This window comes from Girardinichthys multiradiatus, chromosome 14 (genome assembly GCF_021462225.1).
Source record: "Girardinichthys multiradiatus isolate DD_20200921_A chromosome 14, DD_fGirMul_XY1, whole genome shotgun sequence".
Lineage (NCBI taxonomy): Eukaryota > Metazoa > Chordata > Actinopteri > Cyprinodontiformes > Goodeidae > Girardinichthys > Girardinichthys multiradiatus.
This window is the reverse complement of record NC_061807.1, coordinates 43,974,726-43,998,118: the sequence shown is the minus strand read 5'-3', so window position 1 is coordinate 43,998,118 and position 23,393 is coordinate 43,974,726. Positions and strand designations below refer to the sequence as shown.

The 23,393-nt window shown below is 41.7% G+C and overlaps 1 protein-coding gene across 1 annotated transcript in view; it reads right to left on the bottom strand.

Moving 5' to 3' along the window:
• LOC124880747 overlaps positions 1 to 16,561 on the bottom strand; it is a 33,523-nt gene extending 16,962 nt beyond the window's left edge. The window contains exons 1-3 of the mRNA XM_047386073.1: positions 16,390 to 16,561; positions 3,627 to 3,748; positions 3,427 to 3,537 (exon numbers count right to left, since the gene is read on the bottom strand). Of these exons, the coding sequence (XP_047242029.1) occupies positions 3,427 to 3,537; positions 3,627 to 3,748; positions 16,390 to 16,396 (240 nt within the window). The 5' untranslated portion in view covers positions 16,397 to 16,561. The remainder of the gene's footprint in view (positions 1 to 3,426; positions 3,538 to 3,626; positions 3,749 to 16,389) is intronic.
• Between the last annotated feature and the right edge of the window lie 6,832 nt (positions 16,562 to 23,393).

Sequence of the window (23,393 nt, the reverse complement as noted above, 5' to 3'; positions counted from 1 at the left end):
TTGTTTCTGAGGTAGGTGCATGTTAACAGTTTTGCAGTTTAAGGTTCACTAAAATGGGTTGGAATGAAGAAACTGTGGGTCAACCAATAGGCTGCCCATCAAAGGTTAGTTCTGCCTGACTCCGCCCACCTACCAGGTTGGTTCACGCCTTTGCTGTCATGGAAACGCTCAGCACCTCCCTTCCTGAGTTTTAACACTGTTTAAGAGACAAAAGAATCAAAATGCTTGTAGTGATTGTCGCCTTAAAAACATGTTTTTTTGTATAATAATTAAGGATGTAGCATGACTTTTAGATTTATGTGTTTTACTATTAAAAGGTTAATGAAATAGTTTAAACTAGTTTGAAGGATTAGTTTTGCATGCAGAATCATTGGTGATTTATTAGATTGGAAGTTTCCCTGGTACCCTTAAGCTAGCTGACAGTTCAAGATATGCCAAAAGTAAGGAATATATTTTTGATAAAGAATCTGAGTCATGACTTTATACTTGGTGGGAATTATTTATTAGATTCAAATTTGTAGGGTTTATGCATCTGAATTACATTAGATGTCCATTATTAATTAATAATTTTAATAATATTATTAATTTCTAAGTGAGACATTGATGAACTGAATAATTAAAGTTTGTGATTTGTTGTTAATGGAACTGAATTGCAGTTAAAAACATCTGGATTTTCTTTATTTTGCTTTCATTAAATTCATAGTGACACATAGTTATGTCAGAATTCATCTCTTTGGTTCTATGTAATGTGATCTTGGTTACTAGAACATTTTTGTTTAAACCTTTTGCTGGATTGTCGCATGGGTTGGACCCTGCGCCAGAAGAGGGGAATGTCAGAATAAAGTAACATGGGGTTCCAAAAGTTTTAGGACTTATGAAAAAAAAAAGGGTAGCTCATACCTCCAGTGAGGACTTAGTGACAATGCGAGAGAGACGTTGTACTTTGTTTATATAAATGGTGCATAGCTCCTTAAGACCACATTCTGAAAACCTCTCTGAAAGTATGCTGTTGATTCTTTTGTGAAATTTTATATCTCCACAAATTAGACCATTTTTGAAAATTATTTTTGGGTATTCTGAAACTATGGAAATAATGACCTGTAGTCAGACCTTCCTCAAACATCATGTCACATTTTTGATATTCAGAATATTTAGCTGATGGTCATTGCTAGTATATCAGGTGAAGTCTGAAGATCAATTCTTTGGATTTTGTTGGATGTTTTGATGAAGTTCATGTAGTTAAGCACTTAGGTTTGAGAATGGGACTTTGAATTGAAAATTAGCCAAGTGTTGTGAAGGCTCTACCTATTATTCTCACTTATATGAGATTGAGACAAAGGACAGGCAAATCTCAGTCCTTTTGAAGTGCTGTGTGGCAGGTCTCCTAATTTGGACTTGGGGATATTGCCAAGATAATTTTCTTCCACATCTTTGTGTCAAAACCTGCCCACTGTCTTTTCTCAAGTTTCACAGATGGTGAAGGCTGCATTACCAGAAACAGCCACTTCCACCCTCCAGTCCTTTATTCCTGGCGACTGGATTCTGGTCAGAGAATTTAGGAGAAAACACAGGAAGTCCAGGGCTGGAATAGCCCATATCAGATCCTACTAGACACCCAGGAAAGCTGCAGGAAAGCTCCTCCAGCTTCATCTGGCTTCCAGGACACAAGTCATCTTCCAACTGGATCATCCACGGCCTGAAAGGTGTGAGGACAGCGGACCACCACAAGACAAAGAACTGTAAGCTGATCACTGGCGAGTGATTGAAGAGGTGGTTGAAGAACACTGTACTTACAAGGGCACAATAATCCCTTGGGCAGTGCAACGTTATTTCAGAATCTACTTAAGGCCATCGCATTGCTTGAAAGTTAGAAATCATAAGGTCATTTGCCTCACTGCACACACACCACAGTGAGAGACACATAGGAAACATACAGGGAAGACCTCTACACATTGCATATAACCTTTCTCTGGATGATGGACTGGTGACGTCTGCAACAGAGAGACAGTCAAACATGCGCCATGATGCTTATTCTCCTTAATTTCTTAATATTTGGTGGCTACTAGGGGCTCCTTTGCCTGGACAGCGAGGGTCAGCCAAATTCTTTTGTCCCACTTTGACAGCGAAACTGACTCTGAGGAGGAAATCCCGGATGCTTTTATCTAACTTTCATGGTTATTGCTTGATATCTATCATTATGGTATTATTACAAATTTGAATGTGTTCATTTCCACTGTTGTTTAGTTGGACTATGGAAGCTTAACTGCCAGCAGGTTAGAGTTGCTGTTTCTAAATATATTTCTAGAGGAGCTTCCTACGACCGCCCACCTGTACCAGACTGGTAACAGGGCAGCTTGAAGCCACTCTGGAGAGACAGCAGGATTATTGTTTTTTTTGGTTTTGTGAGTTGCATTTATAATTTGTTTTCTTTGAAAAAAAACTGTTTGCTTTCAGTACCAGAAGAAAGGACATTCCACTTCAAGGTCACGATGCAGTTAAATGGAAGATGGTCTGTTCTGATGCTAATGATTGGTATTGCAATTCTTTTTATGACTCTTGTGTTCATTTGGGAAATGGTACAGCAAAGATAATGTAAGGCTAATCTGAGGAATTATGACTAATAATACTCATCAGTGGATTCGAGGAGAGATTCATCACTTTCCTGACTACTATGATCATCTCCTGTAGTGGTCTGTCTTACAGCAGATCTTGAGAAGCCTCTGACTGAAGACCCTCTGTTGTTGTACAATAGTCTCTTGAAGAGGATTAAGATTACATTACACAAACGTGAATTTCATTTACAAGTTAGTAGGCAACTGTGTCAATGGATTGTATTTTGGGGTATTAGAGTAAATAGCTGAATATAAATGCACAGCACAATTTTTGTGAAAAGTAAAAAAATGAAAATCTGTTTTTCTTTCACCTCATAATATCGGATTATGAGATTAATTTCATTTTAGTATCCTATGTTTAATAGCTGCAAGATACTGTATTTTTCCAATGTTGTAGATTTGTCCCTTACTGTATAGTTATTTGTGTTATAGTTTTGTATGTGTCTGCATGCTTCCATTTGCCCTCACTTTGCTGCTGATACACGTTATTCTATTCTATTCTATTCCATTGAAAACTTAACTAAACTAGCTAGTAATCATTAGCCAAAGTGCTAGGAATTTGTTATGCTTTACCCTAGCATTTAATAACTTTGGATGGAAAACACTATCTGCGCAACTGAGTTAATAAGATTCATACACTAACATCAGTGTAATAAACCGTTTTTTCTGTAGCTATCATGCCTTTGTGTGTGAGGTTTCTTCAAAGGTGCAAATTGGAAGTCTGATCCAGGTGCATTTAATAAAACCTATCAGCAAGGAATTGTATTAAGAGGCGTCACGGTAAGTCTGCAGATTGATTCTGCTGGGCACTTACCAGCAAAGATGAGATGAACAAAAGTATGTCCGTTACAGGATCAGTCAGATTTTTTGACTCAAACACACCAACACCGATGATCGTATACACACTGAGGCAGATCTGAGTCATCTATGGAAAAAAGAGAAAATCATTTGGATTAAGGCCACCAAATATGTGGAAAGATAAGGTTTAAACAAACACAGACCCTCACAGCATACCCCAAGAGCTTTAGGCTCAGCTTCCAGATATTTCTCCTTCCTGTTGGCATTTCTCTGAAATGTGACTGCAACCAATGGGCTCTGAGCTGGGATGGCACTTTCCTCCACAATTACTTCCTCATCTACAACCAGCAAGGACAAGTTTATTTAACAGTGTTAATTGCAATTTTGAAGTACTTTCACTCACGTAATTGTGTATCATAGAGAAGAATGATCATTTATATTATTCAATTCAATTTAGTTAATCTATCTAATGCCAGTTTTGCAACAAATATTAGGCAGACCCTTTATAAGACAAATAAGATGCCAAAACCTGCAATTGTGAGGTCATTGTGAAATTATTGCCCTTGATTTATCTAGGTTAAAATCTCATTAAGATTAAAATATTTTTTGAAGAAAGTCTTGGGAACAAAGGCAGTAACACATTGTCAAAAGCATTTGCTTGTCTGCTGTCACACTGTCATCATTTTTGTTGAACTTCTGACCCACATGCAGGAAATCCACAGGAAACTTAAATCAATATCTAAGATTTATTGAAACTGACAGGGAAGTCATAATCAGGTCCAGGGAGCAACTCACTGTGAGAAGAAAGAGAGAGCAGGTGAGTGAACCTAAAGCTCTAAACAGCTTCGAAGAGATCACTGAGTCTCATAGGCGTCTAGGAAGGGTGGTGAGAACCGGGGCATGGAGAAAACCTTTAGTTTGGGAACCTGACAGCAATAGCAAACGCTTGTACATAGAGGCTAGAGGTATGATAATGGAAGACATTCGAATATCGGTTGACCACCAACCAGATCCTCTTAAGATCCTGCTGAGGGGGTCAAATGAAATGCTGTGCTGCATAAGCTGTTCAGCCCCGCCCTGACGAAAACCTGCAGCTTCAGGGAACAAGAAAAAAACAACACAGAACCAAAAGCAGATCTCTGACATAACCCCGCTAAACGACTGCCAGAAGAATAGGACAAGAGAAAGTCCTGAATAAATGAAGATTCCAAAATGAAGGAACGTGGAAGCCAAAAATGTTTCTCAGGGCTGTAAGCCTCCCAGTCAACTGATACTGTCAGCCCCAACCCCACTGATGACAGTCCACAATCCTCTGAACAGAGTAGGCAGGATGCCAATCAATCAGCCTGGCGGGTGGAGGAGGCTCAGGAGGAGGGCACAAGGTGCTGGAGTTCTGAGAGACGTGGAAGGTGGGAAGGACATGCAGGTTGGAAGGCAGGCACAGACAGATGATAGTCAGACTGATTATAATTTCAAACGGACCAATAAATCTGGGGGAAAGTTTCTTGGATATGGATTTTAAGGGAACATCACAGGAGGAGAGCCAGACACACAACTGAGTAAGTAGGTGCAGGGGTGCGTCTTCGATCAGCGATCCTTTTATTCTGGTCAGTAGTGCATTGTAGGGCAGAATTGAAGGACCAGATTCTTTTACAATGGCGTATGTGGTGCTGAACCGAGGTTACCCCAATGCTGGTCTCGTGTGAGGGGAACATAGGAGGTGATAACCCAGAGACATTTCGAAAGGTGACAAAGTGGTGGCATAGAGATGTGGCTTTTGTGAGCATACTCTACCCAGGGGAGATGGGTGTTCCAGTCCCCGGGATTAGAGTGAGAGACACATCTGAGAGTAGCTTCCAGTTCCTGATTGAGATGTTCAGTCTGGTCATTAGACTGGGGATGAAAGCCAGAAGTCAAATAAACAACAGCACCCAAGGCAGTGCAAAAGTGTTTCCAGACGCGGGAGATGAACTGGGGGCCCCGAACCGAAAGGATCTCCAGAGGAATTCCATGGAGTCGGATGTTTCGTCAGGAATTGAGCTGTTTGGAAGGAGCTGGGTAGCTCAGAGGAATCGGGTGGTGAACTTTAGAGAATCGGTCAATTATGGTTAATATCATAGTCATACCTTTAGAACTTGGGAGTCCACTCACAAAGCCAAGGGCAATATGTGACCAAGGTCTCTTAGGTATGGGTAGTGGTTGTAAAAGTCCGGCAGGAGGTTGATTTTTGGATTTACTGATCAAACAATACAGGCCAAGACATAATCGCTTATCTTTATGAATTGAATGCCACCAGAACCTACGGTTGATGAGTGCTGTGGTCCTGATTCCAGGGTGGCACAAAAATCTTGCTGTTTGGAACCAATGGATGAATTTGGCTCTAACAGAAATGGGCACAAACGTCTGGTTGGACGGTCCAAGTCTGGAGAGCATGCTGAATGGAAGTTTCAATCTCCCAGGTCAGATATCCAATTGAACAGTGAGGAGGAATGATGGGACCCGGGGTCTTCTCCTCTTATGCAGAAAACTGTCTGGATAAAGCATCGGGCTTGATGTTCTTAGAACCAGGATGAAAGGAGATGCCAAAGTTGAAGCGTGAGAAAAACGGGGACCAATGGGGCTGACGAGGATTCAGGCATTTGGCAGATAAGTTCTTATGATCAGCCCAGATGAGGATAGGGTGTTCCGCTCCCTCAAACCAATGTCTCTATTATTCTAGAGCCGACTTTATGGTGAGGAGCTCTTTGTTGCCCACATCGTAGTTGCGTTTTGTGCTGGTGAGGCAAATGGATGCTGTTTGTTATTATCTTGAGAGCGTTGAGAAAGGACTGCTACTACCCCTGTGTCAGAAGCGTCAACCTCCAGAATAAACAGTTTGTGTGGGTCCTGCTGGATCAAGATTGGTGCTTAAGAAAACTTTTTATTTCTAATTCCAGGAAAGCCCGCTCAGCTTCAGAAGTCCAGGAGAAGGTAACCTTGGATGACATGAGAGCCGTTAAAGGGGACGTGGTCTGACTCTAGTTGCAAATTAACCTTCAGTAGCAGTTTGCAAACCAGAGGAATCTCTGAAGCTGCTTGCGATTCTCTCTAGTTGGCCATTCCTTAACAGCTTTAATCTTGTCAGGGTCAGTTTTAATCTGTCCGCCCGTGAAAATGTAGCCCACGAAGGGCAATGAAAGTCCTACTTCTCTGCTTTTATATAGAGTCTTTATATAGAGCCTTATCTTTTCCAGCAGACGTTGTAGAACCATGCAGACATGCCACCTATGCTCTTCGGGGTGAGTATGCCATCTAAATAAACGAAGACAAACAAATTAAGAAAATCACGAAGAACATTGTTGATCAGGGCTTGAAACACGGCTGGAGCATTAGTGAGACCAAAAGGCACTTAATATTCAAAAGCGTCCTAAGGGTCTTCTGAAGGCTATTTTCGATGCGTCAACCTGCCAGATGCGAACAAGATGATAGGCATTTCTCAAATTGAGCTTAGTGAAGATGATGGATCCTGGAACTGGTTCAGAGGCTGAAGTGTAAAGGGGTAAAGAATACTTGTTCTTGATGGTGATCTGGTTTAATCCTCTCTAATCAATACAGGGGCATACAGAGCCATACTTCTTGGGAACGAAGAAAAAACCCGCACCAAGAGGAGAGGATGAGTGACGAATGAGCCCCATCGACAGCAACTCTATAATATACTTGTCCATGGATTCTTTTTCGGGTCGGGCGAGGTTGTAAAGTCGGCTGGTAAGTAAGGATACCACAGCAGAGGCATACATTTGCCTCAAATCTCCACTGGCGCTGCTCAATGGTCAGGTGGGCACGTCCTATCTACATAAGCTCAGGATCGGGCAAGGAGGGCTGTGGAGGCAGTGACTGATGATTCATGGAAGAAAATGGAGCAGACATGTTAGAAGCAGACGAATACTAACCACCAGAATTTCTACTGGATTGATCCAATTTCCAATCTTTCAACCTGTTGTCAAGTTGGATAGCTAGGGAGATTAACTCACCCAACGATTTGGGTTCATCACGTAGCGAAAATTCATCTTTGATTTTATCATTTAATGCATGAAAAAATGCCCCTTTTAAAGCAATAGGGTTCCACCCTGATGCTGCAGCTAAGGTACAAAGCTCAATGGAAAAATCAGCCACCGTTTTACACCCTTGTTTAAACCTCCATGACTTTCTAGGTAATTTCATATCGCTGTAGAAGAAAGGTCTCTTTAAAATCTTGAATAAATTCTTGAAAAGAACATTTGAACCTGGAGTAATTCTTGAACCGGGCTTCATCCCATTTTAATGCCCTTTCATGAAACAATCCAATCATATAGGGAATCTTTGACTCATCTGTGGGAAAGAAGTGAGGGCAACGATTGAACACCAGGGTGCATTGGAGAAGGAAAGTCCCCACACGGGCCAACTTCTCCTGTAAAAAGTTTGGGTGTAGGTGAGCTGACGTCACCTGGTGCAGACTGCACCTGTGTGAGAGCATTCTGAGAGATAGCGGAATGAGGGGGAGTGGACTGCCTCTGAATGGCAGGTAAAGAGGAAGACAGTCGCTCCAAAAATTGATTCACTAAATTTTGTTGTTTCATCAGGGTTCGTAAAACAGATTCATGGGTGTTCATTTGACTGGTTTCATTCTCCCGAAGTTCCCTGAGATCTCCTGCTGGGTCTGTTTGTCCTGAGTGTTCTGTCATTGTTTTTGGTAAACTTCTGTGAATCCCGTAGGCGTCTAGGAAGGCAATTGAAAACTGGGGCACAGAGAAAACCTTCGGGAAGAGAGAACAGTGCAAGAGGTTTAGTTGGGGAACTTGACAGCAATAGTAAACGCTTGTACACAGAGGCTAGAGGTACCACGAAGGAAGACACTCAGGCATTGGCTGACCAGCTCCTGCTGATGAGGTCTAATGAAATGCAGCTGCGCTGCATGAACTGCTCAGCCCCGCCCTCACGAAAACCTACAACTTCCAAGAGAACAGGAAAAAAAACAGAACCAAAAGCAGACACACACACACACACACACACACACACACACGTACTTGAGTTGCAACCTGTTATTTTTTTTAAGTATTTTTTAGAGATTTTTTTGGGCACAAGTGGTCTTTATTGAGAGTTACCAGACAGAATAGCAGCAGCAAGAGAAGTGGGGAAGCAGCAAAGATCTCAAGATCGGGAATCGAACCCAGGATGATTGCGAACCTTGGAGTTTGCTTTGAGCTGCTTGTTACAGCTGAATTTCTTGATGCACACAAGATCCCAGCAGACATAGCTAGAAGTCCTGGATCTCCATGGATCACCATCCCTGGGGGAAGGAGACAAAGGCAGCGACACGAGCGGAAGCAGAAGCGAGACCATAGAGCCGGTGCGATAGCTAGGCTATGGAGACAGCCACAGTCCACTGCTTCCCAGCCGTTGTCTCACCAAGAGGGAGACAAAAACTTTTGCTAAAAAGCACAATTTCTATATAGACATTGACCTTTGGATCACCTCCTTTATACAGCAGAATAACATTAGCAGATTTCTATATAACAGGCACCTCATTACTTAAAAAGAGAAGACTAGAAATATGGATAAGTGGTTTTCAATAAAATCTGCAGCTAGCTTGAAACAGTTAGGACCCCGCTTATCAGGGCCTGTAGATTTACTTGCATCCAAGAACCTTGAAGCTATATGGACCATTACGACATTCACAGGAGAAAAGCTAAAATCCTGCTTGAAGACATTCTCCGTGTCATCAATCTGTTTTTATTCTGGAGGTAAAAAATCAAATCCTAACGTTACAAAATGTTGATTAAAGCATGTAAGAATGTCATTTTCGTTTTTTAAAATACATGGCTTTTTTAAACCTAAAGCTCTCCTTTGTATTGAATTTACAATGATTTCGTTCACTTTTCTCTTTCTATTTCATCATCAAAATGGAAGAGAAAGAACCTCCAACCCTAGTCTATCTGAGCATCTTAATCACTGAAACCTATACTGGATGTGGGCATTAGGAGCCGAGAAGCACAGTCTAACAGGTTAAATATCATTTTAGCATAAGAGATTGCACTTGAAATATGTCAACCTTCTTAACACTGCCTCCAAACAGTCTTTTGGGTGGGCCACCAGAACTCGCAGACTGGGTGAGTTCTACAGCAGAGACTGGAGTATCTGTCCTTAGGATCACAATAAGGCTCCATAAAACTGGGTTTTGTGGCAGTGGCCAGCAAAAAGCCATTATTATTAAAAATAAGAAGGCCCATTTTGAGTTTGCCCAAAGGAATGTGGGCAACTCCCCAAATGCATGAAGGGAGGTGCTCTGGTCAGATGAAACAAAAATTTTACTTTTCTGCCACCAAGAAAAATGCCACAAGAAAAAAAGGAGCAAACACTTCCCATCACCCCCAAAACACCATCTCCACAGTTAAACGAGTGGTTAAAAAGGAAACATTTAAATGTGTTGGAATGGACTTGTCAAAGTCCAGACCTCAATCTAATTGAGAATCTGTAATTTGACTTGAAGATTGCTGTTCACAAGCAAAAACTCATCAGTCATGAAGGAGCAGAAGCGGTTTTGCTTTAACAATATGCAAAAATCCCAGTGACAAGATGTGGCTCCTAAAGACTTTATCAAAGTGACCTGCAGCTGTAATTGCCACAAAAGGTGACTCTACAAAGTACTGACTTTAAGGGGGTGAACAGTTCTGCATGCTGAAATTTATTATTTTCTCCTATTTGTTGTTTGCTATACAAACAAAATAATACATCTTCAAAGTTGTATGTTCTGTAAATGAAATGCTGCAAACTCTCAAACAATCCGTTTTAATTTCAGGATTTGAGGCATGAGACATAAAAAATGGCTAGGGGGGGTGAATACTTTTGCAAGGCACTGTACCTTGTCACATTATAATCATACCATTAATGGTGTACATTTAGCAAAAGACCACCATTCTAGCAAAGAAAGAAGTTGGACCAACAGACATTTTACATTTTGACACCCATGCAGTCTGGGTTGGGGGCCTTGTTCATACAGATGACCAGCATTTCAATGAAACCGACAGCCCTCTGAATAACATTTCAATGAAAATGTCATAGTAACACTTCTTTAAGCTGCTCCTTTCACGGGACACCACAGCAAATTATTAGCTTTTAACTGTCATCCTATCCTTGGCATGCTTCTGTCACAACTACCTCTGCACAGTGCCTTGTAAATCAATTCAATTCAGTTTATTTATATAGCGCCAATTCACAACACATGTCGTCTCAAGGCACTTTACAAAGTCAATTCAATAGAATCATACAGATTTCGAGTCCTACATTTTACATACATACATACATACGTTGAAATTAATCCTAACTATCAAACAGTGCAGTCAAATTTTAGTATTTAAACCCATCATTTTCCTTTTGTCACATTGCAGCCACAGACTTCCATGTATTTGTAGGAATCTTTTTTTTAAATAACAATTTGAAACCTGTGGCATCCATTTGCATTCAGCCTCCTTAACCCTGATAACCATAAATAAAATCCAGTGCAACCAATTACCTTCATGTAATTTGTAAATTGAGTCCACCTGTGTGTAGTTTGATCTCATAAATTATGTTCTGTTTCTGGCCTCAAACGTTTGTTAGAAACCTTTACAGAACAAGGTTTTAAAACAATATCCCAGGCTTTGAACATTTCACAGAGCTCTGTTCAATCCATCATCTGGACATGGAAAGAATATGAAATAGTTGCAAACTCCATCTGGATGTGCCCATCCAGGTGGAGTTTATAGGACATTGCAGCTCCAACACACCTGAATCACATGACTGTATTCCCTCATCAGCATTCAGTCATTCAGCTCTGCAAAGACCTGGTGATGAGACATTCATTTGATTCCACACATACCTGCCAACAGGGAGGCTTTTGGCACATGCTTGCACCGTACACCTGATAACTGTCAGATCGAGTTCTGATCATGTTCACACCAAAAGCAAACGGCTCTAGAGTTTGTTTGGAACCATTTTTATACCAGCTCATCTAAGCAGTTTCAGTTGAGTAGTTTTGGTCCAAACCTTAGTAATTTTGTTGTGTTTATATGTGCACAAATAAACCTTTTCAGGTTCCAAAGCTGATTCAAACATACCTAAGAAGATGTTTACCTGTAACTCTAGGGAAGGTACAGGGGTTGAACAATGAAACTGAAACACCTGGTTTTAGACCACAATAATTTATTGGTATGGTGTAGGGCCTCCTTTTGCGGCCAATACAGCGTTAATTCATCTTGGGAATGACATATACAAGTCCTGCACAGTGGTCGGAGGGATTTTATGCCATTCTTCTTGCAGGATAGTGGATAGGTCACTACGTGATACTGGTGGTAGAAAACGTTTCCTGACTCGCTCCTCCAAAACACCCCAAAGTGGCTCAATAATATTTAGATCTGGTGACTGTGCAGGCCATGGGAGATGTTCAACTTCACTTTCATGTTCATCAAACCAATCTTTCACCAGTCTTGCTGTGTGTATTGTTGCATTGTCATCCTGATACACGGCACCACCTTCAGGATACAATGTTTGAACCATTGGATGCACATGGTCCTCAAGAATGGTTCAGTAGTCCTTGGCAGTGACGCACCCATCTAGCACAAGTATTGGGCCAAGGGAATGCCATGATATGGCAGCCCAAACCATCACTGATCCACCTCCATGCTTCACTGTGGGCATGCAATGGTCTGGGTGGTACGCTTCTTTGGGGCTTCTCCACACCGTAACTCTCCCGGATGTGGGGAAAACAGTAAAGGTGGACTCATCAGAGAACAATACATGTTTCACATTGTCCACAGCCCAAGATTTGTGCTCCTTGCACCATTGAAACCGACGTTTGACATTGGCATGAGTGACCAAAGGTTTGGCTATAGCAGCCCGGCTGTGTATATTGACCCTGTGGAGCTCCCGACGGACAGTTCTGGTGGAAACAGGAGAGTTGAGGTGCACATTTATTTCTGCCGTGATTTGGGCAGCCGTGGTTTTATGTTTTTTGGATACAATCTGGGTTAGCACCTGAACATCCCTTTCAGACAGCTTCCTCTTGCGTCCACAGTTAATCCTGTTGGATGTTGTATGTTTGGTGATATGCTGACATTACCCTGGATACCGTGGCTCTTGATACATCACAAAGACTTGCTGTCTTGGTCACAGATGCGCCAGCAAGACGTGCACCAACAATTTGTCCTCTTTTGAACTCTGATATGTCACCCATAATGTTGTGTGCATTTCAAAATTTTGAGCAAAACTGGGCTCTTACCCTGCTAATTGAACCTTCACACTCTGCTCTTACTGGTCCAATGTGCAATCAATGAAGACTGGCTACCAGGCTGGTCCAATTTAGCCATGAAACCTCCCACACCAAAATGACAGGTGTTTCAGTTTCATTGTCCAACCCCTGTAGTTCTATTGTGTTGACTGAATTCAAATGCACACCACACTTTTCAGATTTTGATAAACCTGCTGAAAATGTTTCATTTTTTAACCATGTACTAATTTTTCTTGTTTTGTCACATAAGATCCCAATAAAATACATTTAAGTTTCTTGTTTTAATGTGACATGTAAAAACAATTAGAGGGGAATTCAAGTTTGAGTGTTGTACATAAACTGTAAAATCAGTTGCAGTTTTTTTCTTTTCTATTTTTGGTTGAAAATAAACTTGTGGGTTGGGTGGGATCAAACAGTCATATATCTTCCACTGACACATTGTTTTGGGGTAATGATTACCAAAAATGTAAAGACATAAAAATGTAGTGATGAGCAAAATATTTAGTCAGTGCAGGAGTACTGTCAAATATTAATTTATTTATTTTGGAAGTGCTTTCCAAAAGGTTGATTTAGTTGAAATAAATCAGACATTCTGGTTAGGAGAAATTGTGTTTTTATGGGTTTGTTTTGGTGGTAGGCTACAACAATATTGTACATTATATAAAACCCAGTTTTAGGCTGTGGTACAGTACTGGATCCAACACTGCTTTTTATGTCAGGCCATTAGTCCATTAGTATACAGTGCATCTGGAAAGTATTCACAGTGCTGCACTCTTCCACAACCTTATTCCAAATGGTATCAAATGAATCTCTTTCCTCAAAATTCTACACAAAATACCCCATTACGACAATGAGAAACAAACACATTTGAGATTGCTGCAAATTTATTACAAGTAGAAAACTAAGAAATCACATTTACGTAAGTATTTATAAACTTTACAATGAAGTTCAAAATTGAGCTGAGGTGCATATTGTTTCCAATGATCATCGTTAAGATGTTTCTACAGCTTCAATTGAAGGTCCCAATGAAAACAGTTGCCTCCATCATTCGTAAATGAAAGAAGTTTGGAACCACCAGAACTCTTCCCATAGCTGGCCGGCTGTCTAAACTGAGCGATCTGGGGCAGAGGGGCCTTAGTCAGTGAGGTGACAACGAACCTCAGGGCTCCCACGTTCCTCTGTAGAGAAAGAAGAACCTTCTAAAAGAACAACCATCTTTGCAGCAACCCACCAATAAGACTTGTATGGTAGAGTGGCCAGATAAAGGTCACTCCTTAACAAAATACATATGGCAGCCAGTGTAAAGTTTGCCAAAAGATACCTTGAGGAGTCTCGGGCCATGAGAAACAAAATTCTCTGATCTGATGAGACAAAGATTGAACTCTTTGGTGTGAATGCCAGATGTCATGTTTAAAGCAAACACCAGTCATTACCAGGCCAATACCATCCCTACAGTGAAGCATTGTGGTGTCAGCATCATGCTATGGAGATGTGTTCAGCAGCAGGCGCTGGCTGACTAATCAGGATAGAGGGAATGAGGAATGCAGCAACATACAGAGACATCCTGTATGAAAACCTGGTCCAGAGTGCTCTTGACCTCAGACTGGGGTGACGGTTCATTTTTCAGCAGGACAACAACTCAAAGCACACAGCCAGGATCTCAAAGGAGTGGCTTCAGAACCACTCTGTGAATGTCATGGAGTGGCCAAGCCAGAATCCAGACTTGAATTAGATTTAACATCTATGCAGAGATCTGAAAAAGGCTGTGCACAGACATTTCCCATCCTACCTGATGGAGCTTGAGTTGTTCTGCAAAGAAGAACCGGTGAAACTATCTAAAGATAGGTGTGTGTTACACTCAGTTAACTGAGAACCATTTCTGTTGTTCAGGTTGGAGATCAACATGTGCCAAGCTTGTGGCAACATATTCAAAAAGACTTGAGGCTGTAATTGCTCCCAAAGTGGATCAACACAGTAATGAGCAAAGTCTGAATACTCACGTAAATGCAATTTCTCTGAGTTTTCCATCTGTAATAAATCTGCCACAATCTCAAACCTCTTTAACATTGTCGTAATGGGGTATTTTATGTAGAATTTTGAGGAAAGACAGTAATTTGATATCATTTGGAATAAGCCTGTAACATAACTAAATGTGGGAAAGTTCAGCACTGTTTATACTTTCCAGGTGCACTGTATGTACAGTGAGGAAAATAAGTATTTGAACACCCTACGACTTTGCAAGTTCTTCCACTTAGAAATCATGGAGGGGTCTGAAATTTTCATCTTAGGTGCATGTCCACTGTGAGAGACATAATCTAAAGAAAATTTTAAAAATCCGTAAATCACAATGTATGATTTTTTTAATAATTTATTTGTGTGTTACGCCTGCAAACAAGTATTTGAACACTTGCCAATCAGCAACAATTCTGGCCCTCAAAGACCTGTTAGTCCGCCTCTAAAAAGTCCACCTCCACTCCACTCATTATTCTAAATTAGAAGCACCTGTTTGAGGTCGTTAGCTGCATACAGACACCTGTCCACCTCACACAACCAGTAAGAAACTAATTACTAACATGGCTAAGACCAAAGAGCTGTCCAAAGACACCAGAGACAAAATTGTAGACCTCCACAAGCCTGGAAACATGACTGTCAATCTCCCTCGGACTGGGGCTCCATGCTAAATCTCACCTCGTAGCGTATCAGTTACCCTAGAAAGGTGAGGAATCAGCCCAGAACTTCACGGGAGGAGTTGGTCAATGACCTGAAGAGAGCTGGCACCACTGTTTCCAAGGTTACTGTGGGTAATACACTAAGACGTCATAGTTTAGTCATGCATGGCACGGATGGTTCCCCTGCCTAAATCGGCAAACATCTAGGCCCGTCTTAAGTTTGCCCATGACCATTTGGATGATCCAGAGGAGTCACGGGAGAAAGTTCTGTTGTCAGATGAGACCAAAATAGAACTTTTTGGAACTTTTTTGCATTGAAGATGGGACAGGGGCAGGGTCTTCCAACATGACAATGACCCGAAGCAAACAGCCAGGATTACTAAGGAATGGCTCCGTAAGAAGCATATCAAGGTTGTGGAGTGGCCTAGCCAGTCTTCAGACCTAAACCCTATGGAAAATCTTTGGAGGGAGCTCAAACTCCGTGTTTCTCAGCGACAGCCCAGAAACCTGGCTGATCTGGACATCTGTGTGGAGGAATAGGCCAAAATCCCTGCTGCAGTTTGTGCAAACCTGGTGAAAAACTACAGGAAACGTTTGACCTCTGTAATTGCAAACAAAGGCTACTGTACCAAATATAAACATTGATTTTCACGTGTCCAAATACTTATTTGCAGCAGCAACACACAAATAAATTATTAAAAAATCATACTTTGTGATTTCAGGATTTCTTTTTTTAGATGATGTCTCTCACAGTGGACATGCACCGAAGAAATTTCAGACCCTTCCATGATTTTTAAGTTGGAGAATTTGCAAAGTCGCAGGATGTTCAAATACTTATTTTCCTCACTGTAGATCCAACGCGGCCCGTTATCAGAAACAGGAAGCAGTTTCAGCTCACAGACTCTGGACAGCAGCGGATACTGACTCCGAGGTCTCAGTTTTTCAAGTCTAAATAAATAGTACAGAAACATTATGGGTTGTTTCCCTCACTATAATATGTAACTAAACAACCGCGGATTCGCCTTTTTACCTGCCATGATCACAGGATCCAGTTAAACTTCGCCACAGGACGCCTTCTTTTCCCTTGTTTAGATCCAAAATCTGTTTTGTTTTTTTGGTGGCGGGCGGGTTTGCGTTGATCTGAGCCTGCTGCCAGACGTTTTGCAATCCTTCGCCGTCTGTGGGACATGGAGTACCCGCCCACTACTGCAGAGGAAGAGAGAAGCCCACTCAGCTGGGAACAACATGGGGTGGGATCGGCTTAGACACTTATGCTTTCTGATGATTGGACTACTGTCTGTTCATGGTCAGTTCTGCCATACTAGGGATGTTTATGCACCTCATCATTCTACGCAGAATATATAAAAAATTTAAAAACACTACATTCCCGATCACGTTTCAAGGGCATACATATTAAACTCAGACACCTAAGTTATTTCCACTTTCAGTACAATAGTGTAACATAATTGCTATTACATAATCAACAGTATAATTATCCCAATGAGTAATTAAAAAATGGCAACTTGTTCTGAAAATACAGGTGCAGCTCAATCAAACTGTCAATGAAAAGTTACTTTTTTCACTCATTCCGTTCAAAAAGTGAAACCCAGGTAGGTAAAATATCCAAAAATTGTACTCAAGTAAGAATAACATTACTTCAAAAATTGACAAAAGGTTCTTGGTGAAAAAGCTACTCAAGTACTGAGAAACTGATCACAATATTTGATTTCCTTTTTCAAAATGACATAATTACACAAAATAAATAATAAAATTATGTACATGCAGAAGAGCGTCTCTGAATGCACAACAGGTTGAACCTTGAGGCGGATGGGCTACAGCAGCAGAAGACCACACCGGGTGCCACTGCTGTCAGCTAAGAACAGGAAACTGAGGCTACAATTTGCACAGGCTCAACAAAATTGGACAATAGAACATTGGAAAAACGTTGCCTGGTCTGATGAGTCTCGATTTCTGCATTCGGATGGTAGGGTCAGAATTTGGCATCATCAACATGAAAGCATGGATCCATCTTGCCTGGTATCAACGGTTCAGCCTGGTGGTGGTGGTGTAATGGTGTGGGGGATGTTTTATTGGCACACTGTGGGCCCATTAGTACAAATTAAGCATCATGTCAACGCCAGAGGCTACCTGAGTATTGTTGCGGACCATGTCCATCCCTTTATGATCATAGTGTACCAATCTTCTGATGGTTCCTTCTAGCAGGATAACATGCCATGTTATAAAGCACGAATCATCTCAGACTGGTTTCTTGAACATGACAATGAGTTCACTGTACTCAAATGGCCTCCATAGTCACCAGATCTCAATCCAATAGAGCACCTTTGTCGTTTCCCACGTGGGCGTTGAAGTCCCCCAGCAGAATAATGGAATCCCCAGGAGGGGCACTATCCAGCAACCCCGACAGGGACGCCAAGAAGGCCGGGTACTCCGCACTACCGGCCAGCCCGTAGGCTGAAACCACAATCAGAGACCTGTCCCCGACCCGAAGGCGCAGGGATGCGGCCCTCTCTTCCACCCAGGTAAACCCCAACACGAGATGGCTGAGCTGGGCAGCAACAAGCAAACCCACCCCAGCCCACCGCCTTTCCCCGAGGGCCACTCCAGAGTAGAAGAAAGTCCAGCCCCTCTCGAGGAGATAGGTTCCAGAGCCCACACTGTGCATGGAGGTGAGCCCGACTATTTCTAGTCGATCTCTATTGATCTCCCACACAAGCTCAGGCTCCTTCCCCCCCAGTGAGGTGACATTCCACGTCCCTCGAGGCAGCTTAAGCATCCAGGGATTGGGCTGCCGAGGTCTCCACCTTCGTCTGCCACCCAATCCTCTTTGCACTTGTCCCTCATGGCTCCCCTGCAGGTGCTGTGCCCACTGGTGGATGGCCTCATGGCTCTCCTTTGGGCTTGGCGTGGCTGGGTCCCGCGAGGAGCAACCCAGCCACCAGGCGCTCTCTGACGCCCCCAGGCCTGGCTCCAGGTTGGGACCCCGGCTCCGGCGTACTGGGCGGCGTAACGTGCCTCATTTGTGTAGTCCTCATGAGGGTGTCTTGAACCGCTCTTTGTCTGACCTGTCACCTAGAGCCTGTTTGCCATGGGAAACCCTACCAGGGGCATTTAAGTCCCAGACAACATAGCCTCTAGGATCATTCGGGCACTCAATCCCCTCCACCACGTTAAGGTGGCGGTTCAAGGAGGAATAAAGGAACAAAATATCAAAGAGGATACAAATTAATAATTAAAATGATAAGATGATAATAAAAAAAGATAAGAAATTTAAAATGAGGATAAAATGATTTATAAGAAGATGAAAGACAGTTGGACTGAAAACCTAACTGATAATGTTTAGATTGCACAGTCATAGGCCACTGTAAACAAATACGTTTTTAATTTTGATTTGGAGAAACTTAGGGTTTTAGTGCTTCTAGAGTTTTCTGGGAGTCTGTTCCAGATTAGTGGAGCAAAATAACTTAAAGCTGCTTTGCAATGTCTGGTTCTGGTTCTGGGTATGCAGAGTAGATTTGAGCCAGAAGACCTGAGAGGTCCAGGTGGTCTGTGATGCATTTTGGTGCTAAGCCATTCAGTGATTTATAGACTAACAGAAGTATTTTAAAGTCTATTCTCTGAGCTACAGGGAGCCAGTGAAGGGACTTTAGAACCGGGGTGATGTGCTCCACTTTCTTAGACATTAGCCCTTTAATCCTGGAAATGTTCTTTAAGTGATAGAATGCCAACCCTGTGCTGTGATTTGGAGTGTTTGGATTTTGGTTTTTCTCATTTTTGTTTTCAAAGCTGAGTTTTGAAATCTCTTTTTGTTTATTGTTTAAGAGGTGGTGCTGTAGTTCTTTAGGTTTGTTTTCTTGTGGATGTTTTCAGTTCATAGTGCTTTCAGGTTTATGTTCTGTGACAGTTATGTTTCTTAGGTTTGATTATGTTATTAGATTTCTGTTTTGCCCAGTTATGTTTTGTTTTTCCCTGCCTCTGTCAACCTTAGCAATCAGCTCTATTTGGTCCACCTGCATCTTGTAATCAGTTTCCTTGTTTCACCTGGCTCATGCTCCATATATACACGTCTGTTCTGTTTACTCCTCACGGAAACATTATCACAGTTTTCAGTTCCTCTGTTCTTGCCCAGCCTGTCATGCCAAGCCTGTCTTGCTTGCTTGTCCATGCTTGTTTTTGCCACCACCTGCTGCAGTAAGTTTAATTCATTATATCTTTTTTTTCTACCTCGCTACGATGCTTCCTGCTCGTCTGCATTTTGGGGTCCTCCGCTACACTGCACTTGACATCTTGTAACTGTCTTTATGGCTCTGAAGGTTCAGGTCTGAGTCCATAACTACACCCTGATTTCGAGCCTGATTGATGGTTTCTAGCTGTGTTAACTAAAGCTGTGTACTAACTTTTAAATGCTCTTCCATTGGTCCAAAAATTATTACTTGTTGGACCATGTTTTGCTGAATATTGGACCATTTGCACGTTGCTGAACGCCACCCGGCCTTCCGGCGTTGTCGGCCATTTTGTACCCCAGGATAGTCCGCTACTACAAATCCCAGCGGGACGTCACAGTGGAATATATAGTAAGGTAAGCCCTTTAATGAGGCGCTTTTCAGCTTGGAACCGAGACGCAGTTACCGGCATCTGAAGCGCATCATTCTGGAGAAGAAAATCCCACGTGGACTTTCATTCATTCTCCCCCGTTGGCCAACGAGAAAACTAAGTGAATTAAACTTACAGGAATAAGAAGGCTTGTAAGTTTTCAACTTTACCAATTGAAGGCGTGGATTTAACACGTAACCAAAAAAAAAAAAACACGGAGATTTCAAGGAGACGCAAGTTTCCTCCTTGTTTTTATTTGTTCCAGTCGACTAGTGACAGTCTCATATTTTTCACTTTTCTGCCAAGGAGGCCACAAAGAAGGAAAACGGACTGTTCTTCTCTGAGTTGTCCACAGACCCATGGAAACTCTTTCCCCCTCCTTTCTCTGCCTCTCTGCCCCAGGGAAGACTTCAACAAGTAAAGTTAGTTCGTTTCTTTTATTTCTTTATTAGGAAGAGTGTGGGCAGGAGAGAGTAGGATGTTAGTACGATTTAGAATTGCCACATATAGTTTAATGTGTTCTGAATTGTATGTGCATGCCTCACGTTATTGAAACTTGATTGCTGTTGATTTCTGAGGCCGCCGAGTCTCACAAGTTGTGTTTTTACTGTGCGAACACCTGAGCGCAGGTGCGCTGTGGAACTGAACTGCTATAATACCCTTATGGTGAAAATCAACCATTTTCTTTGTCTTCAACTTTGTGCTTTACTAGCTTGCCGCCAAAAGTTGTATTATTCTTTGTCCTCTGGGTTTACAACATTGCTTGGGGGAAGTTTTATGACTGCCTGTGTCCCACTGAGCTACACTTTGGGGAGTGGCCTCCCCGAGCTTCATTCAACCATAGTCCTTTTGTATTTTTGCCATAACTGCCATAACTGCTGGTTTGATTTCATAATGCTGATTTCATAATCATTGATTTTCAATGCTGTTGTTTTATTTTGTTTAGTTAGATATTTTACCCTTTTGTGTAGAACTTTGTATGTTTGATTAGGTGAAGATTATTGAATCGGAAGAGCGAGTTGTATCGGGCCTGTTGATTTAATACATTTCACATAGATAAAGAGAAGGTGTTTGTGTTTATTTTGTCCAAGAATGATTTGTCTGTCAAAATAAGGTTAAAGTTCCCCATGTTTCGGCAGAAACGGTTGATTAAACAGTGACATCTAATAATAGTTATCAACTATTCTTGAGAATTTAATAATTGTAATTATCAAGGGCTTTGGGCCACAGTTACAACACCAGAGGATATCTCTGGTTTCAATTTATGAATGAGGATTTTTGGTTAAGAAATAAATTTTCTCAAATTATGATTTTTAATAATAATTCTTGATAAATATTAATCAATAATCATAATCCCAACAATTGGCGTCCCTGGGTGGGCCTTAAAAAGACATCACATCATTGAGGCGACTGTGGCTCAGTAGGAAGAGTAGTCGTCTTGCAATCACAAGGTTGTGGGTTCTATTCCAGCTTCCTCCTGCCATATGTCAATGTGCCCCTGGGCAAGGCACTTAACCTCAAGTTGCCTACCGAGCTGCGTATCGGTGTATGAATGTGTGAGCGTTAGTGTGTGCGATTGGGTGAATGTGACTCTAGTGTAAAGCGCTTTGAGTGGTCTGCATGACTGGAAAAGCGCTATATAAGTTCAGTCCATTTACCATTTATCACTGTTGCACAGAATTAAACAATTGTGATATCCGTTGAACCTAGAAGTTTTATTGTGAGATTTTTTAGTTTGGCAGAAAGCGCTTGTAATCTAGGGGATATCTTGACTAGAATTTGCCCAGTTCTGCTGCAGAGGATAAAATAATCGTTCAGAGGTGTTTTTGTGGATGCAAGGTGGAATTTGGTATAGCTTGTGGTGTGAAACTTAAAGTTAAATTCCAGCTGGCCAGCCCTGCTATGCATGGAACATTAACTGCAGCAAAACCTCTGATAAGCTCTGATAAGCATAGCAATTAAATAACAACAAAGATACTTTATTAGATTCCTATAAAGGCAAAAGGCATCAGATCTATCCCCAGCGTCTGTTGGGGGCAATCGGCTGTTACCACAGCAACCACATTCCTGCTACAGGTTTCTGATCTGCCTCCGGTGTCCGTTGGGTGTAACTACAAGTTGTGACCAACACTCTCCCAGTCAGGTAGAGAGCAACACCTACATCGGGGGGCCATTGAGTAAAATTGCAGTTGCAGCTGGTTTTCCCCAAATTGCAGACCTACACTCGGTACCATCTGGTGGTCACTAGTGAGAGTTGCATTTCCTACTCTGACTTTACTCACTTAGTTCATTAACACAGGCAGATAATTCCATCACCTATGATCAAAGGCCATAACTTAAGTTGAAAGTTGAAGTTATTGATCATTCATTACCACTTTTGGATAGAATTTAAGCGTTTTTGCTGGGTTTTATTGTGTGAAGCATGTTTGGTCTGACTCATAAAACTAACTTAATTGTCTAACTTTGTAGACCAACTAGGAGGTAAATGACCCATATTAGAAAACACTAACATTTATTTGAAGCTAAGAACAGCATTGAATGTTTTAGTTTAATTTTTCCCACTTTTAAAATTTTATTTTGAAGTTGGTTTTGTGTTATTTCAAAAATTCTTTTTTTTTTTCCCTTTCCTCCTTTGTGTGTGCTTGCTTGATTTCCCATTAAAAGCATAGACTTGGGTAAGCCACAGCTTGAACGGTCAAACCTGTGTGCCCATTTTAAGCAAACCCATACACCTGTTTGTGTTGCTGCTAATTAATTTAGCTATCATTCATCACAGAACAGCTTAGCCTGTTTCTGTTGCTGCTAATTAATTTAGCTATCATTCATCACAGGACAGCTTAGCCTGTTTGTGTTGCTGCTAATTAATTTAGCTATCGTTCATCACAGAACAGCTTAACCTGTTTGCGTTGCTGCTAATTTCGTTTTGGTGGTTCATAGCTAAACAGTTTGTGTGTTTGCATTGTCAGTGTATTACCATTGTGCATTTTGGCCAAAGATGGAGATATGGGTATGTTGGAGGACCCCATAGGAATACAGGCACAAGAGGTGATTGGGTCATTGATTCTGTTATCCCCAGAGGAGCGTAAAGGTCTCAATGATTATAGCATTGAGCAATGTGAAGCCAGGATTCAGGAGTTGCTCCAAGTCATTAAAAACCCACCAAAAGACAGACGGGCTCAGATGTGTTAGGACAGCTCCCTCTGTTGTATCAGCGAAGGTTAATGTTGGAAATTGACCAGCGTGTTAAACTGCAGTTTGAGTTGAATGATACTTTGCAGACGGTGGATGTCCTTAGAGGTGAACTAACAGAAGTTGGAAATAGGTTGGAGACAATTGAGTGCAGCTAAGCCACTCCCCCATCCTTGGAGGAATGGGGGGGTGAAAAGAAACCCACCTCACAGGTTGAAACCTTTGAAGGTGAGC